At 33.0% G+C, this 17,743-nt stretch overlaps 1 protein-coding gene across 4 annotated transcripts in view; it reads left to right on the top strand.

Annotated features, from left to right (window-relative positions):
• Nucleotides 1-17,743, top strand: part of DPP10 (dipeptidyl peptidase like 10) — a 1,292,066-nt gene that overhangs the window by 1,193,870 nt on the left and 80,453 nt on the right. For all 4 annotated transcript variants that reach the window (XM_030843834.2, XM_060302530.1, XM_030843833.2 and 1 more), the window contains one exon: nt 13,569-13,607. In XM_030843834.2, coding sequence (XP_030699694.2) covers nt 13,569-13,607 — 39 coding nt within the window. The remainder of the gene's footprint in view (nt 1-13,568; nt 13,608-17,743) is intronic.

A 17,743-nucleotide genomic window follows, 5' to 3' on the forward strand; every position in this document is an offset into this window, starting at 1 on the left:
ATGATGAGAATTACGGCCTGTGTCTCACCAGAAACAATGCAAACCAGAAAGCAATGGAAGGAAGTTGTTATTAAAGGACTAAATCCTTTGAAAATATCTTTAAAAAATGAAGACCAAGGAAGATATTTTGAGATAAATTGGAACTGAGATAATTCATCAAAAGTAGATCTGCAAAAAAAAAAAAAAAAAGTAGATCTGAATAAATAACAGGAAATTAAGTTATTCAGGCTAAAATAAATGACATCAGATGAAAACTCAGATCAAAATGAAGGAAATAAAGGTGCCAAATAAGGTAAATATGTGAATAAAATAATTTCTAGTACTTAAATTTTCAAAAAGGTAATTAAGGAAATTAAAGTAGTATACAATAGAGATATTAATAGAATAATTTCATAATGATACAGTGTGAATTGATTAGGAAGATATAACAATTCTAAGTACCTACACTTCTAATAATGAAGTTTCTAAATATTTAAGCAAAAGCTGACAAAACTAAGGAAGAAATAGAAATATACTGAGACTTAAATATTATTTTCAATGTATTTGATGAAATAAGTCATCAAAAATCTGTAATGATAACAAAAGATCTGGACAATACTATCAACACCTTAAACAAATTGATATTTAGGAAAAATTTCACTCAACAACTATATAATAAACAATCTTTTCAAGTGCAAGGGGAATATTCAAAAATCTCAAAGTGCAAAAAGTGAAATCAAGCAGAGTATATTGTTTGACTACAAGAGAATTAAATTAGAAATTAGTAACTAAAAGATATTTGGGAAATTGACAAATATTTGGAAAATTAAAAAAACATACTCCTAAATAATTCATAAGTTAAAGGACAAATCACAAAAGAAATTAAAAACAATTTTAAATTCAAACATAATGAAAACATAGCAGGTCCAAATATATAGGTAAAGCAAAATGATGTTTAAAATGAAGTTTATATCTTTAAATGCATATATTAGAAAAGGAAAAATGTATTGAATCAATGGTAGATCTCCAAGTTATGAAGCTAGAGAAAGAAGTACAAAATTAACTCAAAGTAATTAGAAGGACTGAAATATAAAAAGAAAAGTACAAATTAATAAAACACAAGACAATCTATAGAGAAAATCGGTGAAAGCAAAAATTATTTTAAAAGATGAATAAAATTGATAAATCCTTATTTGTACTGATGAAGAAAAAACACCCCACAAACTACCAATTTCAAGAATGAAAGGGTCCCTATCAATATACGGATGGCATTTTTTACAGAACTAGAACAAATAATTTTAAAATTTGTGTGGAAACACAAAAGACTCTGAATAGACAAAATAATTTTGAGAAAGAACAGAGCTGGAGGGACCACACTCCCTCCTACAGACTGTACTACAAAACTACAATAATCAAACCAGTACAGTATAGGCACAAAAACAGACATAGATCAATGGAACACAATAAATATCCTGGAAATAAACTCACACACTTATTGTCAATTAATCAATGACAAAGAAGGCAAGAATATACAATGGAGAAAAGACAGTCTTATCAATAAGTGGTGCTGGGAAAACTGGGAAGCTACATATAAAAAAATGAGATTAGAACATTTCCTCACACCATATATTGGGGTTGGCCAAAAATTTCGTTTGGGTTTTTCCCTAAGATGTTATGGAAAAACCTGAATAAACTTTTTGGCAAGCCCAATACAAAAATAAATTCAAGATGGATTAAAGACCTAAATGCAAGACCTGAAACCATAAAACTCCTAGAAGGAAACATAGAACACTCTTTGACATAAATTGTAGCAATACTTTTTTTTGAATCTGTCTCCTAAGGCAAAAGAAATAAAACCAAAAATTAAAAATGAGACCTAATCAAACTTAAAAGCTTTTGCACAGCAAAGGAAACTATTGACAAAATGAAAAAATCTACTAAATGGGCAACAGCACGCTTCCACTATGCCACTCTGCTAAGCACAGGATAATCTACTAAATGGGAGAAAATATTTGCAAATGATAATGACTCATAAGGGATTAATATACAAAATATATAAACAGCTCATACAATTCAATATCTAAAAAGAAAGCCCAATTTAAAAATGGGCAGAAGACCTGAATAGACATTTTCCCAAAGAAGACCTTCAGATGGCCAACAGGCACATGAAAAGGTGCTCAACATTGCTAATCATCAGAGAAATGCAACTCAAAACCACAATGAGATGTCACCTCACATGTGTCAGAATGGCTATTATCAAAAAGATAACAAATAACAAATGTTCAGGAGAATGTGGAGAAAAGCCAACCCTGTACACTGTAGGTAAAAATGTCAATTGTTGCAGCCACTTGGAAAACAGTATGGAGGTTCCTCAAAAAACTCAAAATAGAACTACCTTATGACTCAGCAATTCTACTTCTGGGTATACATCCAAAAAAACACCCCAAAAACACTAATTTGAAAAGATACATGCATTACAATATTCATGGTGTCGTTATTTACGATAGCCAACATATGAAAGCAACCTAAGTGTCCATCAACAAATGAATGGATAAAGAAGAAGTGGTACACACACATACACACACACACACACATGTATATATATATATATATATATAATGGAATATTGATAAGCCATAAAAAAGAATGAAATTTTGCTATTTGCAATAATATGGATCGACCCAGTGCATGTTATACTTAGTAAAATAAGTTAGACAGAAAAAGACAAATACTGTATATTATCACTTATATGTGGACTCTAAAACATAAAACAAATGAATGAATATAACAAAACAGAAACAGACTCACAGATATGGAGAACAAACTAGTGGTTACCAGTGGGGATAGGGGACTAAGGGGTACAAACTACTGTATATAAAATAAATAAGCTATAAGGATATATTTTACAGCACAGGGAATATAGTCAATATTTTAAAATAAGTTTAAATGGAGTATAATCTATAAAGATTTTGAATTACTATGTTGTACACTTGAAAATAATATAATATTGTAAATCAACTATACCTCAACAAAAATAAGAATGAGAGGGGGCATCACTATAGAGCCTATAAATATTTAAATGGTAATAAGGGAGTTGTGTGCCAATAAATTCTCAAGTATATTATATGAAAAAAAATTATTTGAGAGGTAAAAATGACCAAGACTATTGTCTGAAGAGGAAAAACCCTGGAATAGTTCTATACCAATTAGAGAAATTGAATTAATGATTACAAATCTTCCCACAACAAAAACTCCAGGACCCCGTGGCTTCAGTGATGGATTCCTTTAATGACGTAAGGAATAAAAGAGGTCACGAGTCATCAAGGTGGCAACATAGGTCATTCCAGACTTCAGTCCCTCTCAGAAGAAGACAAAAAGCAACTATCCATACACAGGACACCACCCTGAAAATCCTGCGACATGGGAGTGAGAGTGAAGCACCCCCCTGGACCACAGAGACTGAAAAGAACCCATTAGAAGGATAGGATAGGATAGGATAAGGATAAGAATAGGATAAGGATAAGGATAAGAATACACTCTGATTGCATTGCCCCTCCCCCAGGCCAGCATAGTGCCACACTGAGAGGGTCCCCTCTGGACCTAAAGTTTCTCCAGTAGGAAAAAAGAGAGCCCAAGGTGGACATCTAGCTCCCCCAGAATTGTGGATTTTTTCATGGGAGGCCCACTTGAGTCTTGCCTCTAGAGGCTCATGGGGGGAATTTGGAGCGTGATGGAGAAGGGTGGGCTGGATCTTATAGTAACCAACTCTCAGATCTTGGCAGACAGAGTTCATCTTCCCAGTGGTGCTCAAGTAGAAATCCAAAACAACAAGTTTGCCATCTGTAAAGCCGAGACAGTGACCCCGTCTGGCCAGGGTACTAGGTTTGTAGTTCTGCCTGACTCAGGACCCCAAATGGGAAGCATAATCAGCTGTTCTGTGGCCCTGCAGAAGGAAGCTAGTTCATAGCTCTGCCTACTGCTGAGTGCAGCTCAGCACTGTCTGACCAGGAAGCCTGGCCCGATCACCCAGGAAGCTCTATAGACCAGTAGCACCTAAGTGAGAAGTGAACCCAGCCAGTGGCTTTGCCCTCCTACAGAACCAAAGCTAATGGCTCCATCTGACCAGGGAGCTTGGTACACAGCTCAGCCTGATTCAGTCTCTAAACAGTGAGCCTTGCCACTATTGGATCCTGTTCTGTGGCCTCAACCAGGCAGGAAGCTAATTCTTAGGCCCACTCAGTGCTGAAGATAGCCTCTAGTCCCACCCAACCTGTAAACCTAACCAGAGCACCCAGGATGCTGCATAACCCATCCTACATCCTCACCTCTGAACAGTGAATTGGGCCAGTAACTATGCCCATCTACACAGCGAAACCCTTGGCCCTGTCTTGTCAGGAAACTCATTGTGCAGTTTTGCCTAATTTGGAGCCCCAAACAATGTGCTGTGCTGTCCTTGGGGCCCATTCTGCTGCCCTCCCTGCATAAGGAAGCTAATTTATAGCCCTTCCTACTGCACTACCCAATCCTACCCAACTAGGAAGCCTGATGGGAGAAATAGTGTAGCCCATCCTACCACCATGCTTGTGCAGAAAATCAAGCCAGTCCTATCTAACAGGTCCCTGTCCATGGCACCCCCACACACACACCTCAGAGCCTGGGAAGTGATTTTGCCCCAATATAGACCCCAATAGCAAGCTCCACCTTCCCAAGGATGTTACCAGTTGACCCCAAGCTGACCTGACTGATGAAGGGCTGTCTCTGTAAAAGCAAACCTGTAAAGTTTAGAAGAGGAGAACCCTTACTCATACGCCCAGATACCAAAGTAAGGAAGCAAGGATCACAAAATATCAGGTAAACATGACACTACCAAAGGAAAGTAATAAAACTCCAATAACTGACCCTAAAGAAATGGAAATCTAAGTTATCTGCTTGAAATTGGGTGTTATATCGTATGTAAACCTCATGGTTACCACAAAGGAAAAGCCTATAATAATTATACAAGAAATTATGTTCATGGAGTCAAAACATACCACTACAAAACTTCATCAAATCACAAAAGAAGACAGCAAGACAAGAAGCAAGGAACAAATGGATCTGTAAAGCCATAAAACCAAAAAACAATGAACAAAATGGAATAATAAGTCCTTACCTATTAATAATTACATTAAATGTAAATGGATTAAATTTTCCAGTCAAAAGACATAGAGTGGCTGAATGGATTAAAAAATATCGAGTAATATGCTACCTACATATATTGACTGAAAGCAAAAGGATGGAAAAAGATATTTCAAGCAAATGTTAAACAAAGGAAAGCAGGGTAGCTATACTTGTTTCAGAAAGATATAGACTTTAAGCAAAAAAATGACAATGAAAGACAGAAAAGGTCATTATTTAAAAATAAAGGGGTCAATCCATCAAGAAGACATAACAATTGTAAATATTTATGCATCCATATTTAAATATATAAAGTAAATACTAACAAAACTAAAAAGAGAAATAAACATCAATACAATAATAGTTGGAGAATTCAATACCCCACTCTCAGCAATGGGTATATCATCCAGAGAGAGAATCAAGGAAATAGTTGATTTTAACAACACTATAGAGCAAATGGAGCTAATAGACATATATAGAATACTCCCATACAACAGCAGCAGAATACACATTCTTCTCAAGCTCACATGGAACTCTTTATAGGATAGATTATATGTTAGGCCACAAATCAAGTCTCAGCAAATTGAAGATTGAAATCATACCAAGTTTTTTTTTCTGATCACAATGGTATGAAACTAGAAATCAATAACAGGAGGAAAATTGGAGAATTCAGAAATACATGGAAAGTTAGCAACACACTCTTGAACAACCAATGAATCAAATAAAAAATAAAAGGGGAAATAGAAAAATATATTGAGACAAACAATAATGGAAACACAATATACCAAAAGATATGGGAATTATTTGAGGAAGGTCTAAGAGGAAAGTATATAGCTATTAATATATACATCAAGAAAATAGAAAGATGTCAGAAAACAACCTAATTCTATATCTCAAGGAACTAGAAATAGAAGAACAAAGTAAGCCCAAAATTAGCAGAAGGAAGGAAATAATAAAGATTAGAGGAGAAACAAATGAAATGTAGAGTTGGAAAACAATAGAAGCAATTCATAAAACTAAGAGCTGGTTCTTTGAAAATATAAACAAAATTGGAAAACCTTAAGTAGATTGACCAAGAAAAGAAGAGACAGGACTAAAAGTTTTTAAACATTATAAATGAAAGAGAGAACATAGCAACTGACATAGATATTGCAGAAATACAAAGGTTCTTAGAAGACAACTATGAACAATTATATGCCAACTAATTGGACAACCGAGAAGAAATGGATAAATTCCTAAGAACATCAAACCTACCAAGAATGAATCATGAAGAAATAGAAAATCTGAACAGACCAATTACTACTAAAGAGGTTGAATCAGTAATGAAAATCCTCCCAACAAAGAAAAGCCCAGGACCAGATGGCTTCACTGGTGAAAATTACCAAGTATTTAAAGAATTAACACTAATCCTTTCCAAACACTTCCCAAATGTAAAAGAGGAGGGGACACTCTCAAACTCATTTTATGTGTCAAGCATTACTCTGATATTGCAGCCAGACAAGGATGCTACAAGAAAAGTAAATTAAGACCCATATCACTAGTGAATATAAATGTAAAAATTCACAACAAAATACAAGCAAACTGAATTCAGAAGCATATTAAAAGGATTATATACCATGACCAAGTGGGATTCATCCCTCAGATGTAAAGGTGATTCAACATATGCAAGTCAATAAATGTGATACACCACATTAATAGAATGAAAGATAAAAATCAATAGATGCAGAAAAAAGCGTTTGACAAAATTCAACATCCATTTATGAAAAAAACTCTCAACAAAGTGGCTATAAAGGGAACATATTGCAACACAATAAAGTCACTATATGACAGACTCATAGCTAACTTCATACGCAATGGTGAAAAGCTAAAAGCTTTCCCTCTAAGATCAGGAACAAGACAAGGATGCCCACTCTCACCACTCTTATTCAACATAGTACTGAAAGATTTTCAGATAAGAGAAAGAAATAAAATCCATCAGAATTAGAAAGGAAGAAGTAAAATTGCCTCTATTTGCAGCCGATATGATTTTATACATAGAAAATACTGAAGACTCCACCAAAAACCATTAGATCTAATCAATGAATTCAGTAAAGTTGCAGGATGCAAAATCAACGTATATTAATCAGTACTGTTTATATATAATAAATTATCTGAAAAAGAATAAAAGAAAATGATCCCATTTACAATAGAATCCAAAACAATAAAATATTTAGGAATAAATTTATCTTAGGAGGTGAAAGATATCTATACTGAAAACTATAGGACACTGATAAAAAAAATTGAGAAAGACAGAAAAAGAAGGAAAGATGTCTTGTGTTCATGGATTAGAAAAATTAATATTGTTAATATGTTTGTCTGTAGATTTAATGCAATACAAATCAGATTCCAGTGGCTTTTTTTTACAGAAATAAATAAAATATTCTAAAATTTGTATGGAGCAACAAAAAACCCTGAATAGCAAAAGCAATAATGTGAAAGAAAATCAAAACTGGAGGCATCATACTCCCAGATTTCAAACTATGCTAAAAAGCTATGTTAATTAAAACAGTATGATACTGGAATAAAAATAGACACATAGACCCATGGATCATAATAGAGAGCCCAGGAATAAACTGCCACATATATATCCGACTGCTATTTGATAAGGGAGCCAAGAACATGCAATGGGAAAAGGACAGTCTCTTCAAGAAATGGTGCTGGGAAAACTGTATAACCACATACAGAAAAATGAAATTGGACCCCTATTTACACCATTCACAGAAATTAAATCTAAATGGATTAAAGACAAATAAAAGACATGAATCCATAAAAAATCCTTGAAGAAAAACAAAGGGGAAAACTTTCTTGACTTTGGTCTTGGATTGGATTTTTGGATATAACATCTAAAGCACAAGCAACAAAATAAAACGTAAACTATGTCAAGTTAAAAAGCCTCTGCACAGCAAAAGAACAGTCAACAAAATGAAAAACCAACCTACGGAATGGGAGAAAATATCTGCAAATCATATGTCTGATAAGGGGTTAATATCCAAAATATATAAAGAATCCATATACCTCAATAGCAAAAGTAATAATCCAATTAAAAAATGGGCAAATGACCTAAAGTAGACATTTTTCAAAGAAGATACTCAAATAACCAATGGTATATGAAAAGGGCCCAACATCTCTAATCATTAGGGAAATGCAAATCAAAACCATAATGAGATATCACCTCATACATGTTGGAATGGCTGTTATCAAAAAGACAGAAAATAACAAGTGTTGGTGAGGAGGTGGAGAAAAATGAATCCTTGTGTCTTGTGGTGGGAATGTATATTGGTATATCCACTATGGGAAACAATAAGGCAGATACTCAAAAAATTAAAACAGAACTACTATATGATTCAACAATTCAACTTCTGGGTATATAACTGAAGTAAATAAAATCACTATCTTGAAGAGATATTTGCAACCCCAATGTCATTGCAGCATTATTTATAATAAACAAGACATGTGAAAAAACCTAAGTATTCATCAGTGGATAAATGGATAAAAGAAATATGTCATATATATGCAATGTAATACTATTCAGCCATTAAAAAGGAAAATTTGCCATTTGTGACAACATAGATGGACCCTGAGGGCATGTATGCTAAATGAAATAAGTCAGACAGCAAAAGACAAGTACTGTATGATCCCACTTATACATGAAATGTAAAAAAGCAAACTTATAGAAACAAAGATTAGGTTTGTGCTTTTTAGAGTCAGGAGTGGGGGTGGGAGAATTGGGTAAAGGTGTTTAAAAGGTACAACTTCAGTTATAAGGTAATAAGTTCTGGGGAAGTAATGTACAACATGATGACTATAGTTAAATACTGTATTATATATTTAAAAATTGCTGAAAGAGTAAATCTGAAAGTTCTCATGAAAAGGAGAAAAATTGTTAGCTATATGAGATGATGGCTATTAACTAAACTTATTGTGGTGATCATTTTGTAATATATATATGTATCACATCATTATGGTGTACACCTTATACTATGTTGTATGTCAATTATTTATTGATAAAACTGGGGAATAATGGAATAGTTTCTACCATTCCTACATTCTCTAAAAAGTGGAAAAGGAAGAGAACTTCTCAACTTATTTTTATAAGGGTAACATTATCATGCTACCAAAACTAGACAAGGACGTTACAAGAGAGACCATTTTAGACTGATATTTGTTATGAACATTGCATTCAGAAAATTTTTTATCATATTAATATATCATTCTGGACAACATTGAGAATACTGCATCTTGACTAAGTGGGGTTTTACCCTGGAATTTAAGTTTAGTTTATATTGAAAATCAGTGTAATTCACTGTTTCAACAGAAAAAAAAGAAAAATAAATAAGCAATTATCTTAATAGATGAAGAAAAAGCAACTGACAAAACTCAACATTCATTCATGATGACTTTCAACATAAATGAATAGAAAGTAATATCCCCAATATGATGAAGGATACCCACAAAGTAACCAATAAATATTATACTCAATAGTGAAACAGTATCCTTGTTCACCTAAAGATCGACAATAAGGTAAGGATACACATTCTAACTCTGTTAAGCAAACTTATTAGAGACTCTAATCAGAGTAACTTTCAAAGAATAACTATCATGATGATTGGTAAGGAAGAAGTAAAATTATCTTTATTTGTAGATGATATTATTGTATAAATAAAATGTAAGAAATCTACCAAAAATACTAGAATAGATGACAATTCATAAGTCAAGGCACCAACTTCAATTGTCTTTTTCCTTTCCTGATTTTTATCATTTTACTGTAAAAAATATGTAAATATATAGGATACTACAGTTTTCTTAAGAAACGCTCACTGAATTATTTAAGGGTAAATGGATACAATACTTCAGAACTGCTGTCAAATTGTTTAGAAAAAAACTAAATTTCTAACTTTTAATTGATTTTGAAAAAAGAGACTTCTACCAGCCTCTCAAATAATTTAGAATCAGAGGGGAGAGATATATAATAATAAAGCAAATGGAGCACAATGTAAATACATGAGGAATATGTCTAAAGGATATGCAGATGTTTCTTGAACTGGTCTTTTACTTTCTCTGTAAGTTTGCACTTGTTTCAAAATAAAGATTTAAGAAGTAACAAAATATATTTCCAAGATTGGTAATATTATGATGGAAAATAAAAATACTATTAAAATCTTTAAAATATTAGGTACATAGGAATAAATTTAACAAAGAGTGGCAAAATCTTAATACTGAAAACTAAAACGTTGCTGAAAGGCATTAAAGAAGACCTAAAGAAGAAGTTAAGCCACATTCCTGAATTGAAAGGCTTCATGTTGTAGATGTCAATTCTACTCAAATTGTACTATAGCTTCAATACAATATGAATTAAACTCTCAGCAGACTTTTTTTTTTTTTTGGTAGAAACAGACAAGATAGTTTTTAAATGCATATGGAACTACAAAAGGCCTGACCAGGTAAATCAATACCCTAAAAAAAAAAAAAGATAATAATTGGAAGAGTTGCACTACATGATTTCAGGAATAACCAGAAAGCCACAGAAACTTAGAGATTGTAATGGAGGCAAAAGAACACACAAATCGATCAGTTGAACTGAATAGTGTTTCCAGAAATAGATCTATATTTATATGATCAATTGACTTTCAGCATAGGTGCCAAAGCAATTCAATAGGGGGAAATGACACTGGAACAATTAATAACCGGATGGAAAATACAATGATGGTTGACATTTCTTATACTATATTCTAAAATTAGTCTGAGACATACTACAGCCTTAAATCTAAAAGCTAGTACTGTCAATCTTCTAGATGAAAAGATGGAATATAACTTCACTATATTGAATAGACAAAATAGTCATTTATCATAAAAGAAAAAAATAAATCAGACATCATCAAAATTAGAAACTTCTCATCAAAGACCCTATTAGGAAATCAAACAGCTAACCACAGACTGGGAGAAAATATTTTTCAAATTGTGCATCTGACGAAGAAATATATACGTTTCAATAATAAAAGACAACCCAATGAAAAAGTCAAAATGTGTGAACAGAAACTTGTAAAGAAGTAACAAACTCATGAAAAAGTACTCAAAATTGTTACACATTAGGAAAATATAGATTAAATCATAATGAGGTAACACTACATACCATTAAAATGAATAAACTTAAAACAACAACAAAAAAGGTGACAGTTTTAACTGCTGATGAGGATGTGGAGAATTGCAAATCTCATTCTTTGTGGGTAGAAGTGTGACTTTACTTTAAAAGAATGATTTTGTAGTCTCAAAGAAAGTTAAACACACATATATAAATATATATGTGTGTATATATATCTCAGGAGCTCCATTCCTAGATATTTGCATGAGAAAGAAAAACCTGTTTCCACCAAAGGATTTGTTTAAAACACGTCTTTTTTAGAGAAGCTTTATTCACAATAGCTAAAAACTGGAAACTATGCAACTGTCCATTAACAAGAAATGAATAAACAAAATGAGGCATATCAATACAATGACATTCCACTCTGCAATTTAAAAAGAAACAGAAGACTGATACACTGAACAATATGAATGAATCTCAAAAACGTGGTGTGAAAGAAGCACTACACGAAAGAGTACATAATACATGATTCCCATTATCTGAATTTCTAAAACAGGCAAAACTAATCTATGGAAAAAGATTTGGAAGAGTAGTTGCCTTATTGGAAACTGTGAAGGGGCACGAGGAAATGTGTTTGGAAGTGTAAAGGTCATATATCTTGATGGGATGTAAATACATTTATCAAAACTCATCACATAAACTTACGATCTGTACATTTCACTATATGCAAATTACACTTCAGTATTTTTAAACATAATTTTTAAATGGTCTGTAAAAGATAGCAATAAAGAGGAAAAAATTTATCTGTGATTGGAATGATGAGCATAGATATGAAAACAAAGTTGATGCATCAGCCATTTACTTATTGGGTTTCGCTGACACTCTTTACATTTAGCTTGCATATATTAGAAATTTTATTTCAATTATCCTTTTTCATCTGGCTGGCTTATAGATCGACCAGGATTTCATCATTTATTTGTCAAACTGTTCTGGATGGTTTCTTACTGAGACAATCACAAAGTCATTTAAAAATTGTTCATGCGTATACGTATTCTAGGCAGAGAAAGCCTGCCATCTCTATATAGGGAAAATCTATATAGGTAAAGTGCTTCAATAGAAAAGATACAGGAACCCTATCGTATTCTTGAATTGATACCTTATTGATATTCTATTATATTTCTATTCCATTTATGGAGTTTAAAATTTTTACTTTCTACAATAATAGAAATAATAAGACAGATAATTGCATGTGAAGTTTTGGACCCTCGTGGAGTCTAACAAAACTTAGTGACACTAATGAGCAGTGGCACTGATATATTTTTTTGTGTGTCTGTGTTTTACAGATATCAAGGATGATTATTGCTGAAGTGTGACTAGAAAATCAAGGAATGATTTAGTTAGATGTTTTTCTGATGTCTGTATATAGAGAAAATCTATTGGAAGAAAAAAGCCCTGAAAATGGACAATGGTTAATTATAATGTAATAATAATATGGCTTTAAAAGAGGAAATTGGTAAAAAAAAAAAAAAAAAAAAACCTATAAATAAATAATAATCATTATTTACAATTTGAAATGAGTACTTTTGCATAGAGGTAAAATCTCTAACATATTACGATTTAGTTTTCTTCATTTTAATACTTTTATTATAGAGTCATTTTTTCCAGAGAACCACAAGATATTTCATAAGTTACTACATGTAAACAGCATTACTAAAATTTATTTTATCTACACATATTCAACTTGAGATGAAATTTGTCTAATTGTGCTTTTTGAAATATAATTTTGGTTCTGATCCTATGCAAGATTATTTTAAACACACATAAAATTTTGCCATTTCAAATGTTTAGTTGTTTTCCCTAAGGGGAAAAAATGACTATGGTAAGAGTGGATCGAATGTTGACAAAATGTCCACTTTTAAATTTTTTTCCTGGCTGTTTGCCCAGTTTTTTGGAAGGACTTAATATTTGTTTCCTGATGATGCCTCGAGGTGAAAAGAGACAGTGTCTAGTGGTTCAAAACAGTTTGAATGAAGTAATCAAACGGAGCTTGAAAATGATCTTCTGTCTCTGGTTAAGTGCAACTGAGAATTCTGAAGGAGTTCACCAAAGATAAGACTATAATTAGAATATCATTTCATCCCAATTCTCTACTTATTCATTCAGTTTAAGTCAATAATGACAATGTGATCTCCCGTGGTATTTCACCAGCTGCAGGAAGGAAAAATGTGCCTATAGGATAACAGTGTAAAAAAGGTTAAATTGATGCGTGCTCACTTTGGTCTTTAGATGCTTCATGGAGTTAATTGTTTTGTTTCAGAAATATGAGATGACATCAGATACATGGCTATCTAAACAGGTATGGTATAGGTGGTCTCTTTATGTCACATTTTGTCCATCCCGCCCATCCTGTTCACTCATTTGTTATGTATAACTTTTTCTCAAAAGTTATTTCAGTATTATGAATTTAAGGCTCTGTTATGTTTGAATAAATGAGTCTTTTTCATTAAAATATTTATAACTTGGGCTCTATGACATCATTTGTAGAAAGATTACTTCTGTTTTTTATAGGACATAAATTGTAGAATAACTACCAGGATCCATTTTCAGGACCATTCATATAAGTAAATGTTTGTGTAGAAGAAGGAGAAAAAGATGTGACCCATTAAAACTACAAACCATCAGCATTGCTCAAATCACCCAGAAAATTAACTTGGTTATGTGGAGATTATTCAGGTGAACATTTCTTTCCTTAGATATATCCTAGCTCATAATGCTAGCTTGTGATATAAATGAAGCTGGAATCCAGATGATCACAGAAGAATAAACAAACATCTCCACAACATGCTTTCATACTGGACATTTCAGAAGGAAGCACAAATAGATTATTCAAATATAGCTGAACCCATTTTACTACTAATTTCCTCACTACTTTTTGCAAAGGGAAGTATTTTGTTTGGCTTGTTTGGTTTTGATTTGTTTTGTTCTTTACAGTGCTCTTTTATTTTATATTCTCTCCCTGGGTGTCATATACATCTGTGGTTTCAATTACCACCACCAAGTGTATAGCCCCAGGCAACTCACTTCTGAGTTCTGAAATATCCAAATTCACGCTTGGCATCTTCTCCTGAATCTGTGAAAGTAACTGCACACTCCACAGGTTCAAACTAAACTTCTCTGTCTTCCAGTCAGTCCGTCTTCTTATCATAGGAGTCAAGGACGTATTTATCCATCCAGCTATCAAAATCATAAACCTAGTGGGGATTTTTAAACATTGTCTTATCCTTATCTGCATATGTTATTATTCATCACCAAGTTATTTTGATTTTACTCTCAAAGATCTCAAGTCAATTTACTTTTCTCCAATTCACAAACACCATACAGGATTAAACTACAGGCACTGCATTTCCTCCTTAACTGGTGAACTCTCAACCCCTTAGCGTTGAGAGTTCCCCTTAGGAACCTGACAATCTGTTCTCTACACTGCAGACTGGCTGAGTGATCTTTTCAAAATATGTATTTGATTGTCACTACCCACAACACTCATATTCTCTCACAACTAAAACCCCTTTGTTCTACAGATAAAGACCAACATCCTTAAAGGGTCTACAAAGGATTAAGTTGAAAGCCTTTCCAGCTCTGTGTCATACCATCTTTTCTCCCATTTTTTCCATTAGCCCTCCTCATATACCCAGGACCTTTATGTGAACTCTTTCTTCTGAACAGAGTTCTCTCAACTACTTTCTTATGTGAAGGCTGCTCATTTGTCAAACCTCAGCCTAAATCACCTGCATAAGAAGTCACCTCCTAAACAGTCAACCACACTAAACAAATCACATTCCCCAATAAAAGTTAAAGTCAAGTGTAATCTTTATGAAACACTCATACAGTTAGTTCTGTGACTTTTTTACTACATTCACAAGAGCAGGAAGGTTATTCATTTTTTGTTACCCACTAATACAAATGCTTAATATGGAGTCTGGTTATAAGAAGAGATCCATATATACTTGTTGAACAAATAAAGAAAAAGAGTAAGAAGGATTGTGAATAGGCTAAACCTTTGCTTGTTTGAAGTATAGGCATGTCTATCTATCTATCTATCTATATTATCTATCTATCTATCATCCATCTATCATCTATCCATAGGTAACAATATGAACTATTTAATCTTAGTCAAGGTACAAAATGAAATTGGGGGAAAAAAATCTTGTTTTTTTAGCCAATAATGGACTCTTACAAAATTAAATTAGATACTTAAAATAAAAATCATTGAAAACAATAACATAATGGATATGGATTTATTCTAAACTGCCTGTGTTATTAAACCTATTTTGCTACCATTTTGATTGCTAGTGACATTCATAATAGTCTAACATACAACAACACAATGCATGCTCTTTTGGGATTATATTATCTACATTTTAAGTCCCAAATTCATGAATATTTAATAGAAACTTTTTAAAATAAAGAAACCAGTTATCAATTATTCAATAAAAAATGCAGGGAGTAGTTTGTCGTGGTTAACTTTTTCTCCAAAAGCTCTAAGGGAATTTCAGGAAATACTTAGAATTCAATGAAATTTAAAGGATGAGAATCTATAATGAGATGAAGCAAGTTTCCAAGAAAATTAGAAATTTAATGTAATACTCATATGCTTGTTTTCTGGATAGTGAGAAGAGCAGAGAGAAGTGGGCATGTTTGCCCTAGCTTTCAAGAGACTTATAGTTGGAATAACCAGTGTAAAAAACATTTGGCCAAGAGGTGGACTTTGTTATCCTCAGCTCATTATCCTGTGTGCCATAAATACTGCCTTGTTTAAGGTCATAAATGTAGACAGTTAGACTGGCTCTACTTCTTTATTTGACTGCAGGAAAGGCTCTGCATAGAGCTGTATGTTTATAACTAGTTACATTTCAATGGTGAAAGTTTTTAGACCTAGCAATGTATTGGAGATTATAATTCCCATCTACTCTTTAAAATGAACTATTTCTAAGGTACCAGAATTGGAGGAACAGGGACTAACGTAAAAAGCACATTGCTCAGATATCCCCATACCTAATTTATTCTTGGAGCAAAGCACAGGAGGAAAATGTTGAATAAGGGAGAAGCCAATAGTTTGGAGTAAATGTGGTGGATAAAGTGATATATGTAACAAATATTTTTGCCCATTGTACACATGCATTCATCTGTTCAATTATAAGAAGGTCACCTACTGTGTCCTAGGCAATAGAGCTAAAAAAGATAAAATTACAAACTTAGTTTAATTATTACTTGCCTAGTGAAGGGAGTCAACTATATAATAGAGTGTACAGAAAGCCATGATAGAGATGAATACAGAGTACTATTCAGAATCTCTGAGGAGAGATTTCCTAACTAGAAGAGACTCTCTAACTAAGGAAATTTGGAAATGGTTTCTGTTCTGAGTTTAAGTAAAAAATGAGTAAGATTTAGCACAAAAAGGACGACTGAAAGGTTAGGCCAGACAGAAGAAACCCCATGTGCAAAGGCAAAGAGAGAAATATTCCACAGGGGCAAGAGATGGAACATAGTTGAACAATGTGATTCACTCAGTCAAGTGTCTTGTCAGTATTTATTATATGCTTTGTAATGCAATTTTCCCATCCTTGAATTGTATTACCTCAGAGTTTTAAATTTATTACACATATCATCTTATATTTTCATGAGTGTCCATGAAGTAGACAAGGAAAATAATATTTTTATGTTTCTATCATGGGATGTCATTACTAATAAAGCTAGAATCAGACTCAAGATTATTAAAATAGTTATTAATTTACATATTCAGTCAATAAATGATTGTTAAGTACAATTTATGTGACAGTCACTGTCCTGGGTGCTGGAGACAAAGCAGTGAAGAATGGAGCTTACATTCTAGAGGAATACCTCCTATCTCTCTATCTACCTACCTACCTATATGCACAAATACACATATCCATTCATGTACAAACAAATGTATGCATACATAAAATATGTATGGTATTAGGTGGTATGGAAAAAAGTAGACAGTAGGCAAAAGTGGGATGAGGGATTCAGATACAGTTGGATGACCTGGCTTTCCTGATCACACTTTATATGGGGTAATCAGGAAACACCTCACTGATAACAGACATAAGAAAGAGGTGAGATCAAGAAAGATCCTTTTGCAGCAACATGGATGGACCTAGAGATCATCATACTGAGTGAAGTCAGAAAAAGACAAATATCACATAATATCGCTTATACGTGGAATCTAAAGAAAGTATACAAATGAACTTATTTACAAAACAGAAATAGAGTCACAGACGTAGAAAACGAACTTATGGTTTCCAGGGGGGAAAGGGAGAGGGATAAATTGGGAGATTAGAATTGACATATACACATTACTATATATAAATAAATAACTAGTAAGGATCTAGTTTATAGCACAGGGAACTCCACTCAATACTCTGTAATGGCTTATATGGGAAAATAATCTAAAAAAGTGGATATGTGTATATG

Source organism: Globicephala melas, chromosome 7, assembly GCF_963455315.2.
Source record: "Globicephala melas chromosome 7, mGloMel1.2, whole genome shotgun sequence".
NCBI lineage: Eukaryota > Metazoa > Chordata > Mammalia > Artiodactyla > Delphinidae > Globicephala > Globicephala melas.